General features: G+C 44.5%; 1 protein-coding gene across 7 annotated transcripts in view; it reads right to left on the bottom strand.

Moving 5' to 3' along the window:
- BMAL2 (basic helix-loop-helix ARNT like 2) overlaps positions 1-17,080 on the bottom strand; it is an 80,592-nt gene that overhangs the window by 31,239 nt on the left and 32,273 nt on the right. For 4 of the 7 annotated variants that reach the window (XM_075551945.1, XM_075551938.1, XM_075551939.1 and 1 more), the window contains exons 2-5: positions 14,544-14,694; positions 12,347-12,445; positions 9,437-9,478; positions 4,091-4,251 (exon numbers count right to left, since the gene is read on the bottom strand). In XM_075551945.1, coding sequence (XP_075408060.1) covers positions 4,091-4,251; positions 9,437-9,478; positions 12,347-12,445; positions 14,544-14,694 — 453 coding nt within the window. The remainder of the gene's footprint in view (positions 1-4,090; positions 4,252-9,436; positions 9,479-12,346; positions 12,446-14,543; positions 14,695-17,080) is intronic. The other 3 variants (XM_075551942.1, XM_075551943.1, XM_075551944.1) reach the window with 3 other exon arrangements.

Below are 17,080 nucleotides of genomic sequence, written 5' to 3' on the forward strand. Positions count from 1 at the left end.
AAAGAATTCCCACAACTTGTTACTAGTACTATTAGCAGGCTGGTGGCCTTCGACTTTATCAAGCATGAAATCTTACTTCAGTGATTGATCTCCCCCAAGGATGTGTCCAAAGCTAGTAAGTCGGACAACATTCCTGCTGTGCTCCATAAACTCTGTAACTGACTAATTTTCAGAAGGACACGGCCAGGCCTTTCTTCCTAGTCTGTCTGAACTTTCCTCTGAAATCCATCTCTCAAAGGTAAACTTTTTGGAATTTGAAACACTGGTGGTGTAGGTTCCAGTATCACAACATCATGCAAGCCACCACAGTGCAACAAACTGACACATATAAGACACCACTGGCTGATGGTGCTGGCCTGTAGGAACTTGACCACTTCTTTTTTTTTCAAGTTATTTCCCCATATTTAATTGGAATGAATCTATATATCTATATATATCTCGCAAGTACCTCTTTTGTGTTTTTTTAAAAAAATAGTCTCACTGGCATATAATTCACATATGATACACTTTAATCATTCAATCATATTAAAAGAGTCGTGCAACCATCACCACAATCTATTTCAGAACATTTCCTCCTTGTCGTCAGCCTCATTTCCCAACCCGACCTCCCCTGCGATGCCCTTAGGCAATTATTAATCCAGGCACTCTCCGTATAGGCTTACCTACCCTGGATATTTCATATATAGAAACTCATATGATACACAAACAAAAACCAAAAATGACAAAACAAAAGAGAGTAAACCCTCAATCAAAAATCTAACAGAAAATATTAAAAACGGAAACTATTTTTAATAGGAGTCAAAAGGGAAATCAAATGATATGGTCATATTTTAACTAATTACATCTGTCGTAATCCACTATCAGAGGGAATTCACTGGAGGCTTAATCCATGTAGGGACCCCGCAAATGGATTTGGGTTTCTACTGTCATCCATAGATTTCTGCAAACTCTCACTCGTTGCCATCGAGTCAATGCTGACTCATAGCAACCCTCTGTGGGTTTCTGAGACTGTAACGGTTTATGGGAGTCGAAAGCCCAGTCTTTCTCTCAAGAAGTTACTGGTGGCTTTGAACTGCCGACCATGGGGATTGCAGCTGGGTGTTCATAAGTTAAGCGCTGATACCATTCCCTCCTTCGAATTTGGATTTTATTATTTACAATCCTTGGATCGCATAGGCTAGTGTGCTTCTTTCATGTGGACTTAATGACTGTGGTATTTAGGGCTTGGGTCAACTAGACCTTCCTGGCTAGGGGTGGAGTCAAGCATGTCAATAAAGTTGCAGCCCGATGACACTTTTTGATATAACACGTTTTTTTGTATAAGAGCAAGGTGTACAGAGATGATCTCACTCTCTGTCCCTTGGCTTTCCTGCTTGGCAGGACTCTGCCAACAACCCTGAGCGCTGTTGGTACCCTGCCATGTTGCCACTGACCTGGGATTCATGTGACTCTTCACCCACTGGCCTGTCCCTCTTGCTTCCTGATTCTTAGTTCACCAGCATGTGGCAACGTGAGTCTGAAGAAGGATTTATGAACTAGCATCTGGCTTATGGACTTGGGTTGAACTGGGTTGGGATGCCTCCTTGATATATAATTACATCTTGATATAAAGCTCTTTGTCATACATAGGTAAGTGTCCCTGGTTTTGTTGCTCTAGATAACCCGTCCTAATACACCACCTTACTTTGTTGGCCACTTGTTTTAAAACAAGCCTTGAAGACCCCAGATGCTATTCTTTCTGATAGCTGGGCACCATATGCTTTCTTCACCACACTTTGCTATATCTTTGGTGATCTCGTCAAAGGGGCAACTGTAGAGTAAGACTATTGAGTATGTCATAAGAACTAATTATTCTTAGATTGAAGCTAGAATTAAGTGAAGTCCCCCAATCCATTCCTATATCTATGGTTTATATATGTCTCAGATTCACTTAGGGACATCATAATAATTTCTATGAGTGAGAACATGATAAATCATCCCCGTGGGGCAGCAGCCCAAGGTCCAAACTACAGCCCCACCAACTTCTCCCGTGTCTTCCAGGGCTGACCAAATAAGAAAGTAGATTGTGGGTAATGAAAGCCAATTTTGCTCACTGTTAGAGAAAGAAAGGCTGTAATGACCCCTGCTGGAATTTCCGAATTTCAGCACTATTGACAGTGCTTTGCTGCACCTCCCCCTCCAGCTCTGTCAACCAAAAGCATCTCTAGACATTTGTAAACATCAAAAAGACCCCCAGTTGGGAAGCGTTGGCAACTTTTAAAAAATAGAAATATGTGTGGGCCACCTAATATTTGCTCCTACATGAGTCAGTGCAAAATCTCGGCCCCGAGGAAGTCCCCTCTGGGTTTACACAGTTGGCTTTTCCGTAGGTCTTCTCTCTGCACATGTGGAAGCGGGTGCTTTTAGGCTTGCCATCAAGTGACCTCAGCTGAGCCTGCAAAATCTCCTTGCTAAGAAGGGAATGGTGCACGCAATTTGTGCAAGCGTCAACTGTGGGTGAAAGGGAACTTATTTCACAATCAGTTACTATGATAATCAGTCCCACTCCCAAAGGAAGCCTCCCAGTCTTGCTTCGCTTCCTAGAGGGGGGCTCACCCTCCCCTCACCTCCGTGCGCTCTCCAGATCTCTGCACACGCACCAGCTGACTGAAGGGCTCGCCACGTCCTCCCCTGCGGAGACCTAGGGAAGGTGAGCTGACCCACAGGCACAGCCCAGCGTGGAACCCAGCTGCCACCAGGGCTTCCAGGCGGCTCACCTTCCTTTATTGCGCCTCACAATTATTTCTCTCTAGTAAACTGGAGGTTTGTGTCACCCCTTCTTGGAGGAAGTCTTTGACGCCATTTTCCAACAGTATGTGCTCATTCGTGTCACATGGTCCCCACTTTCAAACCTTTTCTTAATGCTATCTCACACTTACCAGACAACACGGTGTAAACATATTTTAGTGTGCACTGAGAAATTTTTTTTAAAAGTGGGACTAGTTTTGTCGCCAGGCTTATCTTATTGAGGTCGTCTGGAACTGAACCGCAATATGCCTACATCTATTTTGACAACCCGTGCAAGTTACTCTTCAGTAAGCCTTTAATAGCGGTCTCTAGTTTTGCTTCCTAATTTATACTTGTAAACCCTACCCCTGTCCCAGGTAAACAGAGCCATTGTCCAGAATCTTTGCTCATTCCGAGACAGGACCCTCTTTGTCTGCTCCTGGCTTGCACCAGGTTCCCTGCCTCTTATCGACACAATTCCCATCTGCCCTGGGGGAGCCTTGTTTTCCTTGGCAGGCAGGGTAGGGCAGAGGTCTAAATTAAGACCCTGGGGTAATTCTTTTGCTTAGTTCTTTTTCATATTTCTTGAGTCAAATTTCTCTAAAAGCTTTTCCATCTTTATAAACCTGAACTTTCAGAGTCTCCTCTGTAATTTTCAGCATGTCCCTCTTTCAGGTCTTTCCACGGTATTTAGAACTCAATTCCATTTCCATGACTCGGCCCATAAACTGGGTTAGGTAGGGCTGCTCTCAAACCAGAGTGATGTTGACTATATACATGTACATGTCGACTATATACATGTACATAAACATGCAAACATTTGTAATACTTTCGTTTAAAACTCAATCTCAGGTTGGAGGCTGCCAAAGTCAGAATGAATACAAATACGCCAAGAGGCATGGGCCAAAGAGCATCTGTAGCCAGTGTCCAACACATGGGAAAACTCCAATCCTGAAATTCCAGGCTTGAAGGAGATTTTGAACAGATGAACATTGATCAATTAACTATAATCAATCGTGCTATATTTCAGAACTTCCAAAATAGTAACAGGTATGCAAGGCTAGTGTTATTTTGACATTACACATGGGGAAGCAAGCAGAAAGGTAAACTCTTATCTAAGTTCACACAGATAAATACTTTTCCGCTCTGGCATCAAACAGTATTCTGTCTGCAGACAGGCTGCGGAAAAGCTTTCCACGAACACCTGCTCAGGTAAGACATCCAGAGACTCAACTGCCGGCACCAGTGAAGCAAACCAACCCAGAGCGCTCGCCTACAAAGTCGACGTTCCAAGCGTAAGGGTGGAGGCCACGGTCAAGCTCACCTTTGAGCGATTTCAAGTGCTGCACTGCCATTCTTAAGACGGTGAGTTTGTCCAGCTTGCGCGACGGCACGGGCTTGCACTGAGGGATCATCAGCGACAGTTCTTCGATGAGGTTATTCATTTTGTCTCTCCTCCGCTTTTCCGTTTGGCTGTGAGCTTCTCTGCGGAGGAAAGATTCAGCAAAGCCACGGTCACCCAGTGGTTCTCAACCTGTGGGTCGCAAACCTTTTGGGAGGGGGTGTCGAACGACCCTTTCGCAAGGGTCGCCTAAGACCACCAGAAAACACATCTTTCCGATGGTCCTTGGAACGAGACCCTGCTCCTCTCTCCGTCTCCAGGCGGGTCCGCCCACCTACGAGTACCCGACGTGGAGACTTACCCATGCTACACCATGCTTCCAGACAAAATTTCATTCATTTGTCATTAGAAATACACATTTCACTATGTATAATGACATATTGGGCTTGTGATTAATCACTATGCTTTAATTAGGTTCAATTTGTAGCAATGAAAATACATCCTACACAGCAGCTATTTACATGACGATCCATACCAGTAGCAGAATGGCAGTGAAGTAGCCACGACAGTAATGTCATGGTTGGGGGTCACCACACATGAGGCACTGTGTGAAAGGGTGGCGGCCTGAGGCAGGTGGAGACCCGCTGCCCTAACCGAAGCAGGTGGTGAATCCAGCAACCACCCTCGGTGCTTCCTCCCGAGCGTGGGCCTGGGGCTGTCCTTAGGGAAGAGAAGGCTGCTGCTGGGAGCACCCCGGAGTACCACTGCCATCGTCCATTCGGACGCATGCCGGCCCTCGAGGATGGGGGAAAAGAGTCCTTGTGGGTAACTCTTCACAGGCTCAGAAGGCCTCCTCTTTCTGCCAAAGACTGGCTGCTGTCCCACTGTCCAACCCGTGACCCACTATGCCACGCAGACCGCTTAGGAGCAGGAAGAGTCCCAATGAACCCAGGTATTTTTTAACACCGCCTCCCTTATTTCCTCTACCCTCCAAGAATTAAGGCATCTTTCTGAGCCCCAGAGGTTTGTCTACTTCCTTCCCAGGTTAGAAAAAAGATATGTCAGCTACTAGTCCATGGTAACCCCGCCCCACAGTTGGCTTACCCAGTCACATACAATTGACTTCACTCGCTCAGCTCCTGGTCATGGGTTTATAAGTAGGCTCCAGCCTTTGTCATCAGGAGAGGAAAAAACTCTCTCTCATTCCAGTTTGTTTGTCCGTCCTTGCTACTGCTTTCCCTTCTCTGCCAAGCTTCCTGAAAGAGTGCCGTCTCCATTCAGTCCTCCTTTTCCCCGGGGTGAAACTCGGGCTTCCCCACCAGCAACCCACTCAAGCCACTCTGGCCACAGCCCCTGAGGGAGTGGGTCCCAGGTGACCTCGGAAACCGCGCCACTCTGGATGTGCCTCTTCCACCCTCCCTGCTCAGCGCCCGCGCCCCGGCTGCCTTGCTTGCTCCCCAGCTGCCTTGCTCGCTCCCCCTTGAGCCTTCGGGTCCGGTGGCACGAGGCCCACCCTGGTGCTACTCTTCGCTCCCAAGATGGCTTGTCCCTAAAAGAGCTCATTCTGCACAAGGCTTTACGGCAATTCATAAGCGCCTTGCTACTTCATCCCTATCCGGTTCATACTTGACCCAGTTCCAGGCCTTTGGAAGGGGATGTGGGCACCTCAGTGATTCATAAGCACCCTAAAATGCATGACATCTCAAATTGAACTTACTCTATCCAGTTCACCCTGGCTCGACTCTCCCTTCTGTGAGGTTCATCTTGGTCGTTGACACAACAAGACTCGCTCTAAACTTTTTTCTCTGCTTCAACCTAAAGAGCCAAATGTTTACACACTCCTATAAAATCTACCTCTTAGATATTTCTGTCTGTCCTTGCTCTCCACCCACAGTGCCACTGCCTGAATTTAGTCCCTTATTATAGCTTGCTGTGCTACCCCAAGGGCCTTTTAAACTGATGTTTCTTATAGCTTCTTCCTCTTCCAGCCTACTCTACCCACTAACTCCCAGCATCACCGTACTCAGACAAATCAAGCCCCTCACCCGCGAATGCTCAGCGCACTCCCACTGCTTGAGGGGAATAGCCACACTCCTGCATGACAGACTAAGGTGTTCTATGACCTGGCACAGGCCTGCGCCTCCAGAGTCTTCTCTGCATGCCTCCCCCCGACCTCCACAGTTTACACAGCAGCAACGCCCCAAACCTGCGAGTCTCCAAGCATACTGTGTCATCTCATATCTTCCTGCCTCGCTCTCAATGGCTTGGAGCGCCCTTCTTTTCCACATTCTCCACAGTTCCAAACTCAGCTCAGAGAGTATCTTCTGGGAAGATTGTTTTGAGTGTTGTATGACTAATCACTGCTTTCTCTTGGCTGCCTCAGCACCCTTTACAAAGCAACACGGCATCCGTGAAGCCTGAGCCGCCATCAGTGGTAAGGGGCACTACCATTTAAAATATGACCAGGAGAGAAAAACACTACCAATGACGAGTGAGATGCACGGATACTAAGACATCTCCCAGGTGATAAAATGGAATGGGAAAGAGATGTCCGTCGTTGAATGGGAGAATCACACATTTCACTTTTAAACTATTTATCACTCTCTCTTACACACATATCAACTCTGGTTTCCTTGAAAAGGAGAGCTTAGGGGGGCAATGAGACGGGAAAGAAGATAAGGAGGGCCCTTGCTTCGACTCTTTCTTTAGAGATACTTCATATCAAAATCTTAAAAATGTTTTCCATACTGAAGAGTCTATGAGTGTGGCTGGCTGGGTGGACATGCTCATGGATACCAACCATTTGGCCCATTCACCCTTGGCGTTGCCCCTCCTGAAACAAAGTACATACTTTGTGGTGAACTGGATGCATTCCAAAGCCAGGACCATATGTGTACTTATCAAAACATGTTAGGTTATCTGCTCAAACTTTGCTCTACTCACAAGTAATTTTTAGTTGAATCTTTTTTTTGCCATCAATGAAAGCGTTATTTAAAAAGTTGAATCTTTTATGCTTCAAAGAATGTTACAGTTGTGTACAAATGATCACTTTGCCTTTCTTCCAGCATTAGGGGACACCAGGAAGGGTATGAGCAATGAACAAATGTCTGACTCTTGGAGTGGACAGCAGAAGGGGGTGGCCTCTCAGAGCTAAGATGTAGAGGGAGATGGAGATGTAACGGGCAAGCAAGGGCCCTGGAAAAAAACAAGCACAGTGGATGTTGACTGCAGGAGCTGGGACACTCAGAGGAAAAGGAATATGCAGTTTTGTTTTTTAACTTTCTTTCTGCTGTCTAATGTGCATGCACATGCGCGCGCGCGCACACACACACACACACACACACACACACACACACACACACACACAGCAACCCACTACCAAAGAGTCAATTCCAACTCCCAGCCATCACACAGAGGGCTTCAGAGGCTGCACACTTCACAGGAGCAGATACCTCCTCTTCCTGGCGGATGTGAATCTCTGACCTTGCAGTTGGTTAGCAGACCAAGGCGAACCCAGCAGCACCAACAGAGTTGCTTGTACTCAGCCAAGCAGACGCCAATCCGATGGTTTTACATGTTCAACTCAGGGAGTATGGTGACTTTCTCTGAGTGGTGCAGCTGCTCCCACCCTCCTTTTCAAGGTCCCCCCCCCCCGCATTTTCATAAACTCGCTGCTCCATAAGGCTGCTTTCGAATCTTTTGAGTTGTAGTGAATTTGACCACTCAGAGATAGTTCTTTTAAAAACGTAAGGCTCGAAGCAGATTGTTTTCTACTAGTCAAACTAGACTATATTTTGGTTTAAAGATGCCTTTAGGTGACATTTTTTGATTAAGGATAACTATTATCTCAGGGTAACAGGTTTACCCGGCCCCCATGGATCCAGAAAGTGTGGAGTCGATGAGAATATGAAATTCTGTTCTGTGTGCCCCTCTTTTGATGAAATTCTGCTTCGTATTTCCCCGCTTTTGATCTATAGAGCTATAGATGTCCTTTATAGAATACATAGAATCTCTGATTGAAATCAGTGTTTCTGGGTGACGTTACCCCCTGGGGTGGGGGTGAGAGGCATTGGAGTGACAGGGGTGGTGGTGCAGATAGCTATACTTTGTCCTAGATTACAGGCTATGGTGCAAACATTTTTAAATACTAGGGGAGCGCTGAGTTGTTTTTTGTTTTGTTTTTCTGAAACAGGAGCAGTAGGCCAGTAAGTGTGGGAACCCATGATTTAAAAGATCAGTGATGGTGGGGCACCATCCATTTCTTCTGTTCTCATGAAAAAGGAAGCCGCGTTCATGGAGGCAAGTACCCCATGAAATAGCCAGTTCTTGAAAAAGACATTTTACTTGAAAAAGTTGCAGGTGAAAAGTTTTCTGGAGGATTTCATGGAGGAAAGACAGATTCATCCAGAGGCTAGTTCTCTGCCTTATAACTTATCAATGATCCGACTCTTCATTCTGTGTATGGTTCATATCAGAAAACGGAGTAAGTGGAGAGAGTATGAAATTCAGATCTAGCCATGTGGCCAGACAGAGAAAATTTTGTTGTTCTTAAAAGAACATATTGAAGGGAATGAGGAGGAGGGTGGAGTGGAGACCCTAAGCCCATCAGCAGTCAATTGGATGTTCCCTGTCAGAAGTGCCACACGGAAGAGACAAGCCAGTCAGGGAGCAGCACCAATGAAAAACACAACCTTCCTCTAGTTCTTTAATGCACCTCCCCCCACTCCCCCGATTATCATGACCCCAATTCTATCTTACAAATCTGGCTCGACCAGAACATGTGGGTGAAAGGAGCTAGTGGTTGGTATAAGATATGGAATATTAATTTTAAAAAAAAATTTTTTTCAAGGGGACATGAAGGAGGGTGGGTAGGGGAGGAAGGGGGGAAAAAAACCAAGGAGCTGATATCAAGGGCTCAAGTAGAAAGCAAATGTTTTGAAAAAGATGATGACAACATATGTACATATGCGGTTGATACAATGGATATATGTATGGATTGTGATAAAAGTTGTAAGCACCTCCAGTAAAATGAAAATTAAAAAAGAAAGAAGAACATATTGAAACCATTGACAAAGGCTACAGAATGATGGATTTCTAATAACCTGACACTCCTCATAAGTGATTCTAATTTGTTTATAGCATGGATCAGTTTTGCTCTAGAACTTAAAAACCAGCAAAGGTTGGTTTTCCGCAAGTAGCTAGTTTTGAGAAGCACTGAAAGGAACACCAGTACCTTGGAATCATGACTTCTCAGAGCATACCTAATACCTAAAGTTTGCGGCTAAACATTTTCTCCCTACCACGTCCTATCTCAACACATCAACGTACCTGAAAGACTTCATTTTTACTTGGTGATCGCCACCTTCCAGCCTAGAAAAAAAGCAAGATCAAATATCAAACCACATGACAGTTTATCTCTCATTCTTGGGACAGAAATAAATGTGACAGTAAGTCCAATCATTCTCCTTTCCACAAAGTATTTAATTATAAATGCAATGATTGGGTATATTATGACCCGAACTGATTTTTTCTTCTCTCCCTGAGCTGTTCTCCGACTGAGAGCCTCGCGGGCCCCATCAGGGCAACAACATGCTGACCGATAATGAGCAATAGCTGATGCTCTATTTAGAGATGATTTCATGCTAGTCTTGAGAAAGAATAGGATTTTCTGGAAAAGACACTAAATAAAATAAAGATACTAATTTTCTACTACTTGGCCTTTCCAAAGGACCTGTGTTCACTAACTAAAAGAAACCTGAAGGTTTTTGCTTTTGTTAAACTAGGTGAAGAGTGAAATGAACGCTCAGGGCTTGTTTTGGAGGGAGTCCTTGAGGAGGCAGTGAGCATCCTGAGCACCGAGAGTGGGGAGTGGCCTCGCCGAGGTCCTTCCCGAGAACTACAGTGTATGGGTACTTTGTACCGATCACAGCATGCCTGCTTGGACTATCTGGTAGTGTTATTTTAGGTTTCATGCATCATAAGGTTTTGGTGTGATTTGATGGATTATTTTTCGGGTGAGGGAATAATATGCTTTCTGGAGTTCATATTATTAGATTTTTATCTCAGTGTAACATTCATGTTATGTAGATTTTTAAAACAATTTATTAGGGCCTCATACAACTCTTATCACAGTCCATACATATACATACATCAATTGTATAAAGCACATCTGTACATTCTTTGCCCTAATCATTTTCTTTTTTTTCCTCCTCTTCTCTTTTTTTTTATATTTTATTAGGGGCTCATACAACTCTTATCATCATCCATACATATACACACATCAATTGTATAAAGCACATCCATACATTCCCTGCCCCAATCATTCTCAAAGCATTTGCTCTCCACTTAAGCCCTTTGCATCAGGTCCTCTTTTTTTTCCCCTCCCTCCCCGCTCCCCCGTTATGTAGATTTTTATCTCAATGTAAAAGAGTTCGTATTATTTAGATTCTTATCTCACTGTAACGTTTTACACTGCAGTAACATAAAACCACACTGCAAGTTTACCTTGAAAACTACTTACCTGCATTTTAATGAGCAAAGACACTTAAAATCGGAAGCTGACGTGTGTTTCCAGTTCCTATCTGTATCAGTGTACATCCTCCGGCCAAGCCGGATTTGTAAGGTACAATTGGGATCATGATGGTGGGAAGGAGGAAGCATTCAGGAACTGGAGGAAAGTTGTATGTTTCATCGTTGCTACATCACACCCTGACTGCCTGTCTCCTCCCTGCGACCCTTCTGCCAGGGGATTAGACCCTCTCTTCTAACTGCTTACGTTACCTGACTCCCATAATGCATCTCTGCTCAGCACATGCCAAGCAGAATTCATCACCTTTCCCTCAGTCGCAGTGACTGCTAACACCATTTTCCGTCTAGATGCCCAGGCCAGAAAACTCAGTTCTTCTTACATTCCTTTATCTTCAGCCAAGAATTATGAGATCTGAGAGATTCCGTCCTCTCCATGTGCCACGGCATATCCCTTCCTTTCCAAGCCCTTCCTATCCTGGCCATTCTCTTAGAGCGATGCTCTTAAAATCTCATCTGAATCTCAGCCAAGTTTCTCGAGGTTCTCTCTGCTCCAGCCCCTCGTCTCTTTCCCCAGTGGTGCTCTGAAAGGGTACATCTGACCAAGCTCCTCTCGTGGGAACATCCTTTTCTCCATGGTATCCAAGGTCATTTCCAAATTCTTTAGTTCAGCAGACAAGATCCTTCATGACCTAGTCCACATTCGTTCCTTGAGTCTCATAGCTCACTCCTATCACCCTGCCTCTATTGTGCCAACCACTTCTTAGTTCCTGCTCAGCAGTGTGATATTTCACATCCCTGGGTGTCTACCCACTTCTACCCAAAAGAGCGTCTCCACTCCTGCTCCACACGGTTCATTCCACTCTTCATTTAAAACTTAACTTGCACTATCTTTCCAAGAAGTTGTCCTTCACCTCTGACCACAATCTTATTTAAATACCCAAGTTACTGTTGCCATAGTACCCAGAGTCGCTATGATAGCAATTATAATACTATGCGATCATTATTTTTATCTCTCCCACTTTTACAAGCTTTTTGAAGGTAGGGTCTGTGTTTTATCTGTAATTATACTTCCTAGCCTACTAAGAAGAGACTGTCAATGAGGCGGATTGACATAGTAATTGCAACACTGGGCTCAAACATAGGAACAGTTGTGAGAATGGGGCAGCATGGGGTAGCGTTTCCCTCTAAGGTACATAGGACCCCTATGTTGAACCTGACGCTAGGGCACTTTAACAGCAACAATAGTCTATAAGGTGTCAACAGCAGGTAGACAATAAATATTCAACAACCACATTTCAGCACTTTTCATCAAATATCCCTTTAAAGAATCAGCTGTCCAGTCAAAGCCAACAGTGATTACAATCCAGAGCAGAAAGGATGCACATTCTTACACAATCCTTTTTGTTTAAACATATTCAACATTCTTAGACTATTACATGGGTATCAGGCATTGATGCCCCGCGTCTCTGGAGAGAATGCTTGACATATATTTGTTTATCATGATGCTATAATCCAGTACTTGGTAAAATTTCTTCAGTACTTTGACATCCATCATTTCATTAGAAGGGATTTTAAAAGTGGTAGATAAACGAGGAATTGGAGCAGAATAAAGAAGCTCTTGGCTAGATATCAAGCAACTTAGCAGGACGTGCACTCTCCTTCAAGTGCTTCTTCAAGTAGGAATTTGCCAAATGAGGGTGTGGGACTTACCTGTCGCCACTGGATGCCGATATTCCTATCCTTGTTGAAAGAAGAAAAGTTACAGGATTTTGAGAAAGCTTTTCCACCACTTCTGGCATAATTCCTGACCTGGAAGGAAGGAGGCCTTGGGTCACCCCCACCCAGACGTACTGAGGAATGGGCAGTGCGACCGCCATCAGATGCTAGAGGTACCTAACCCTGCCCAGTGGCAGAAAGACAAAAAACAAAGCGTAATGGAAAAAAAAGTAAAACAAACTATTAAGAAGTAGGTACTTTAACTGTGCAACCTTGAACAAGTTGCTTGGTATTTCTGAGTCCTAGCCCTTCCATTTTCTAAACTCAAGCCAAACAGATCCATTGTCATGTAGTCGGTTAGGACCCACAGAGCAGAGCAGAACTGCTCCCGTAGAGTTTCCACGGCTGTATTCTTCATGGAAGCAAGTGGCCGCATTTCCTGTGAAGTGGCTGGTGGGTTTAAACTTGACTGAAAGCAGCCAACCTGTAAACTAAATCATCTGTAGGATTGCTTAGAGTCAAAACACATTCTCTGTCAGAATTCTCCAGAGTTCCGATTTTTCTCCCAACTCTTGACTCTATTCTCCCCTTCAGCACCCAAACCACTGCACAGTCTCCACCATGTCCTCTCTCTCTCTCTCTCTCTCTCTCTCTCTCTCTCTCTCTCTCTCTCTCTCTCTCTCTCTCTCCTCTCAGCCATTGGGTTAATGCCAACTCACAGCAACCTTTTAGGAGAGGGTAGACCTGCCCCCGTGGTTACGAACTGTAGCTCTTTATGTGAGGGGGACGCCCAGTGTTTCCCCCATGGCATGGCTGGTGGTTTCGAAATCATAGTCCACTCCAGCACCAGGGCTCATTCCTTGACAGAACATTGTGTATCATCTAGTATTCGCTACCCCCATTCCAGTAGCCACAATCACACTTATATACTAAGAAAGAACATTGCCTATGATTCCGAAGAGTAACAAAGACCATCTTTAAGAGAGTGGGGGCTACTAAATCAACGGTCATTTAGAACGGCAAAAGCAGCAAACACCTACAGCTCTTTGTGAAGTGGCACGCGCTTGGCTACAGTGACTCATGCTCACCTCGATCAGGGGTTCTCACCTTCCTAGTGCTGCAGCCCTTTCATACAGTAAGTTCCTCAGGTTGTGGTGATCCCCCAACTATAAAATGATTTTCATTGCGACTTCATCACTGTAATTTTGCTACTGTTGTAAATCAGGTGACCCCCGTGAAAGGGTCATTTGACCTCCGAAGGGGTCGCGACCCACAGGTTGAGACCCGCTGCTCTGCCTGAAGGGGTGAGATTTATGAAATACCAGTAACTGAAAAGAGGAGCTACTTCTCACACAACTTGTGTGTGGTTTGGGAGCTGCTTTGATTACACCTGAACAACAGAGGTTCTGCTGAATTAGAACTGCATTAGAAAACGGAATGTTTAAGGGCTAAGTTTAAAAAGAGCGAGAGGCAGGATAGTTCATCATTGCATGTCTGATGCCCTAGCCAGAGCCTTTCCTTTCAGTCTTGTTGAAGAGATGTCATCCACCTTCACACGCATGCACCACCTCAGATGAGTTGCTGGAGACTGCTGCACCTCTCCTTTCACCTCGTATTTTCACCACCTATACCCCATCTGTGCAGAAGGCAATAAGGGGTGGTAGGGGATCCAAGTCGCATGAGGTGCCAAAATAAACTAGGAGAAAGAATTATTCTAAGCAATGCTTTTACTATCGACTTGGCCTAATAAACATGGAAAACAGAAATCTTACCTAACGAATGTGGCCACAAAGAACCAAGGGTTGATTGTTATACAGATAACGAGGAGCATGAGAAGTGACGGTGGTAATTACGATTTTAAGCCAAACAGGCAGCGAGATGTCCTCTTCAATGGCAAGTACCTCAATTAACAAGGCCAGTATCTTTCTGTGGCCATACAAATTAACTTATGTTCCCACGCTTCTTTCCGAAGTCCCGTGACATTTCTGGAGAACTAATATCCTTTGGAGCTTGAATTAGAAGAGCAGGGCCGTCCAGGGACAGAGGTGGCAAGGAGTGAAGAAGCAACTGCCCTGGTCCCAGTGCCACCATGTACTAAACGTCATAATGATGATGATGATTTTAAAATTAACCTTTTTCTCTTCTCCCTAGCGTCAAAGATTTCTGGGGTGAGGGAAACAAATTCACTTACTGGGATGGGTCCGAATCATTTCCTTTGCGTTTTCTTGGAAACTCTGTAGCATGGGAGCTGAAGCATCCAGTAACGAATGGTGTTGTCCCTGGGCTCAGATGACGAGAAACCACAGATGTCATGCACCGGTTCTCATCTACTGGTACTTTATCTATGAATGATTAAGCACAATAGACATTTATTTTACACATAAACTTTTGCTTCGCACACATCCCATATCACACATGTTTAATGTGTTCGCTCTCAAAATATACATCCTATATATCTGAATAAAGTAGCACAGAATGAAAAACTAGGTCCGCCCAAATACTGGTTCCCCAAAAAGTCACTGCCATCAAGTCGATTCCAACTGGACAAGTCAGAGCTGTCCCTGCAAGTTTCTGAGACTGAATCTTTACAAGACTAGAAAGCCTCATCTTTCTCCTATAGGTCAGCTGATTATTCTGAACTGCTGACTCTGTGATTAGCGGCTCAATGCATAGCCCCCACTTCAACATTGGCGGTGGTGGCAGCTGTTAGGTAGCGTTGAGTCAGTTCTGACTCATAGTGACCCATCCTCATAATTGTTCTTATGTTTGAGGCCATTGTTGCAGCCTCTGTGTCAGTCCATCTTGTCCAGGGCCTTTCTGTTCTTTGCTGCCTCTCATTTAACATAGCATGATGTCCTTCTCCAGGAACTAGTCTCTCCTGATAACATGTCCAAAGCACATGAGAGGAAGTCTTGCCTTCCTTGCCTGTCACACGCACTCTGGCTGTACTTCTTCCAAGACAGAGTTGTTGGCTCTTTTGGCAGCCTGGTACTTTCAATAGTCTTTGCCAATACCATAGTTTAAGTAACTGATTTTTCTTTGTCCATTCCCATTTAGTATCCAACTTTCACATGCACAGGAGGTGATTTTAAAATACCATGGTCTGAATCAGGTGCACCTTAGTCTTCAAAGTAACCTCATTGCTTTTCAACACTTTAAAGAGGTCTCATGCAGTAGATTTACCGAATGCACTGAATCCTTTGATATCTCTCGTCCCCCCCCCCGCCCTCTCCAAATCTCGTGTCTAATGCCTCCATGAGCACTGATTGTGAATCCAAGCAAGATCAAATCTTTGACAAGTTCAATCTATTCATGACGTCCCATGGATACCATGAGTTAGCCCTGGTGCAGACGGGAGGACTTATGTTCTCTTTACACTGGGTTGGGATCCATACCGAGGGCTGCGGTCCTTGGTCCTCCTCAGCAAGCACTTCAAGTCTCCTCCCTTCCCGCAAGCAAGGCTGTATCATTCGTATACGGCACATTGTTGACAAATATTGGTTAGAAATGTATTATTTGCTAGTCCATATTTTTATTTCCCAAAAAGAAGCATTAATCCAAGTTTATTTTCCCTATTTGTAAAAGATATACAAGACATTGTAGACGGTAAGGAAAACACACAAAGAAGTCCAAATGAATAAACTTTCTATTCACCAGTAGCAAGTAATAAGAAAATAGAGTATTTTAAAAGATAGAATTTATGATAACCTCAAAAATATAGATTACAAGGAACAAACATAGAAAACAAATCAAATGAAAATGGGTAAGATTTTTATGGGGAAAAAACATAAGGCTAATTAAAATAAATAAATAAATAAATAAATAGATAGATAGATAGATAGATAAAGGGAGGAATGTCATGCTTCTGGCTAGAAGATCTCAATATCATAAAAATTCACCTAAAATAAATGTGCAATTCCACTCACAATCTCTCGTTTGTGCGTGTGTGTAATTTGACAAGCTTGTTCAGGGATGAAAACTATTCTACTATTTCACAATACGTATTGAGAGCATAATTAGGTGGAGCAAGTACCTAAAACCTTTTAAATTCAGTTTTTTGTTGTTAGGTGCTGGCACGTTTGTTCCGATGCATTGCAAGCCTATGTACAACAGCATGAAACACAGCCTGGTCCGGAGCCACCCTCACAGCTGATGGATGTTTGAGTCCACTGGGGCAGCCACTGTGTCCATCCATCTCAACAAGGCCTTTTCCTGTTTCGTGTCTCTCCATTGACAAGCACGATGCCCTTTCCCCTAACACTATATCCAAATATATGGACTAAGGTCTCAGCAGCCTCACCTCTAAAGGAGCATTCTGGGTGTACTTCTTCCGGGGAAGACTTTCAACATTCTTCCCTAACACCATACTTCAGACGCACTGACTCTACTGAGGTCTCCTTTAGTCGAGGTCCACCTTTCACATGCATGAGACAAATAACCATCCCGGTCTGGGTTAGTCCTCAACACGACATCCTTGCTCTTTCACACTTTACAAAGGTCAGGCACAGCAGGTCTCCCCAGGGCAACACATCCTTGGATCTCTGGACTGCTGCATCCTTGAGCATTGATTGCGGATCTCAGCAAGCCAAAATTTTGACAACTTCGATCTTTCCTCATCTGTCGTGATGCTGTCTGGTGGTCGAGTTGTGAGGATTGGGGTTTTCTTTGTGGGAGTTTCAATCTGAAAGCCGTGGGACTTGATCTTCATCAGCATGTGCTTTAAGTCAC

The sequence above is a fragment of the Tenrec ecaudatus genome, chromosome 6 (genome assembly GCF_050624435.1).
Source record: "Tenrec ecaudatus isolate mTenEca1 chromosome 6, mTenEca1.hap1, whole genome shotgun sequence".
Lineage (NCBI taxonomy): Eukaryota > Metazoa > Chordata > Mammalia > Afrosoricida > Tenrecidae > Tenrec > Tenrec ecaudatus.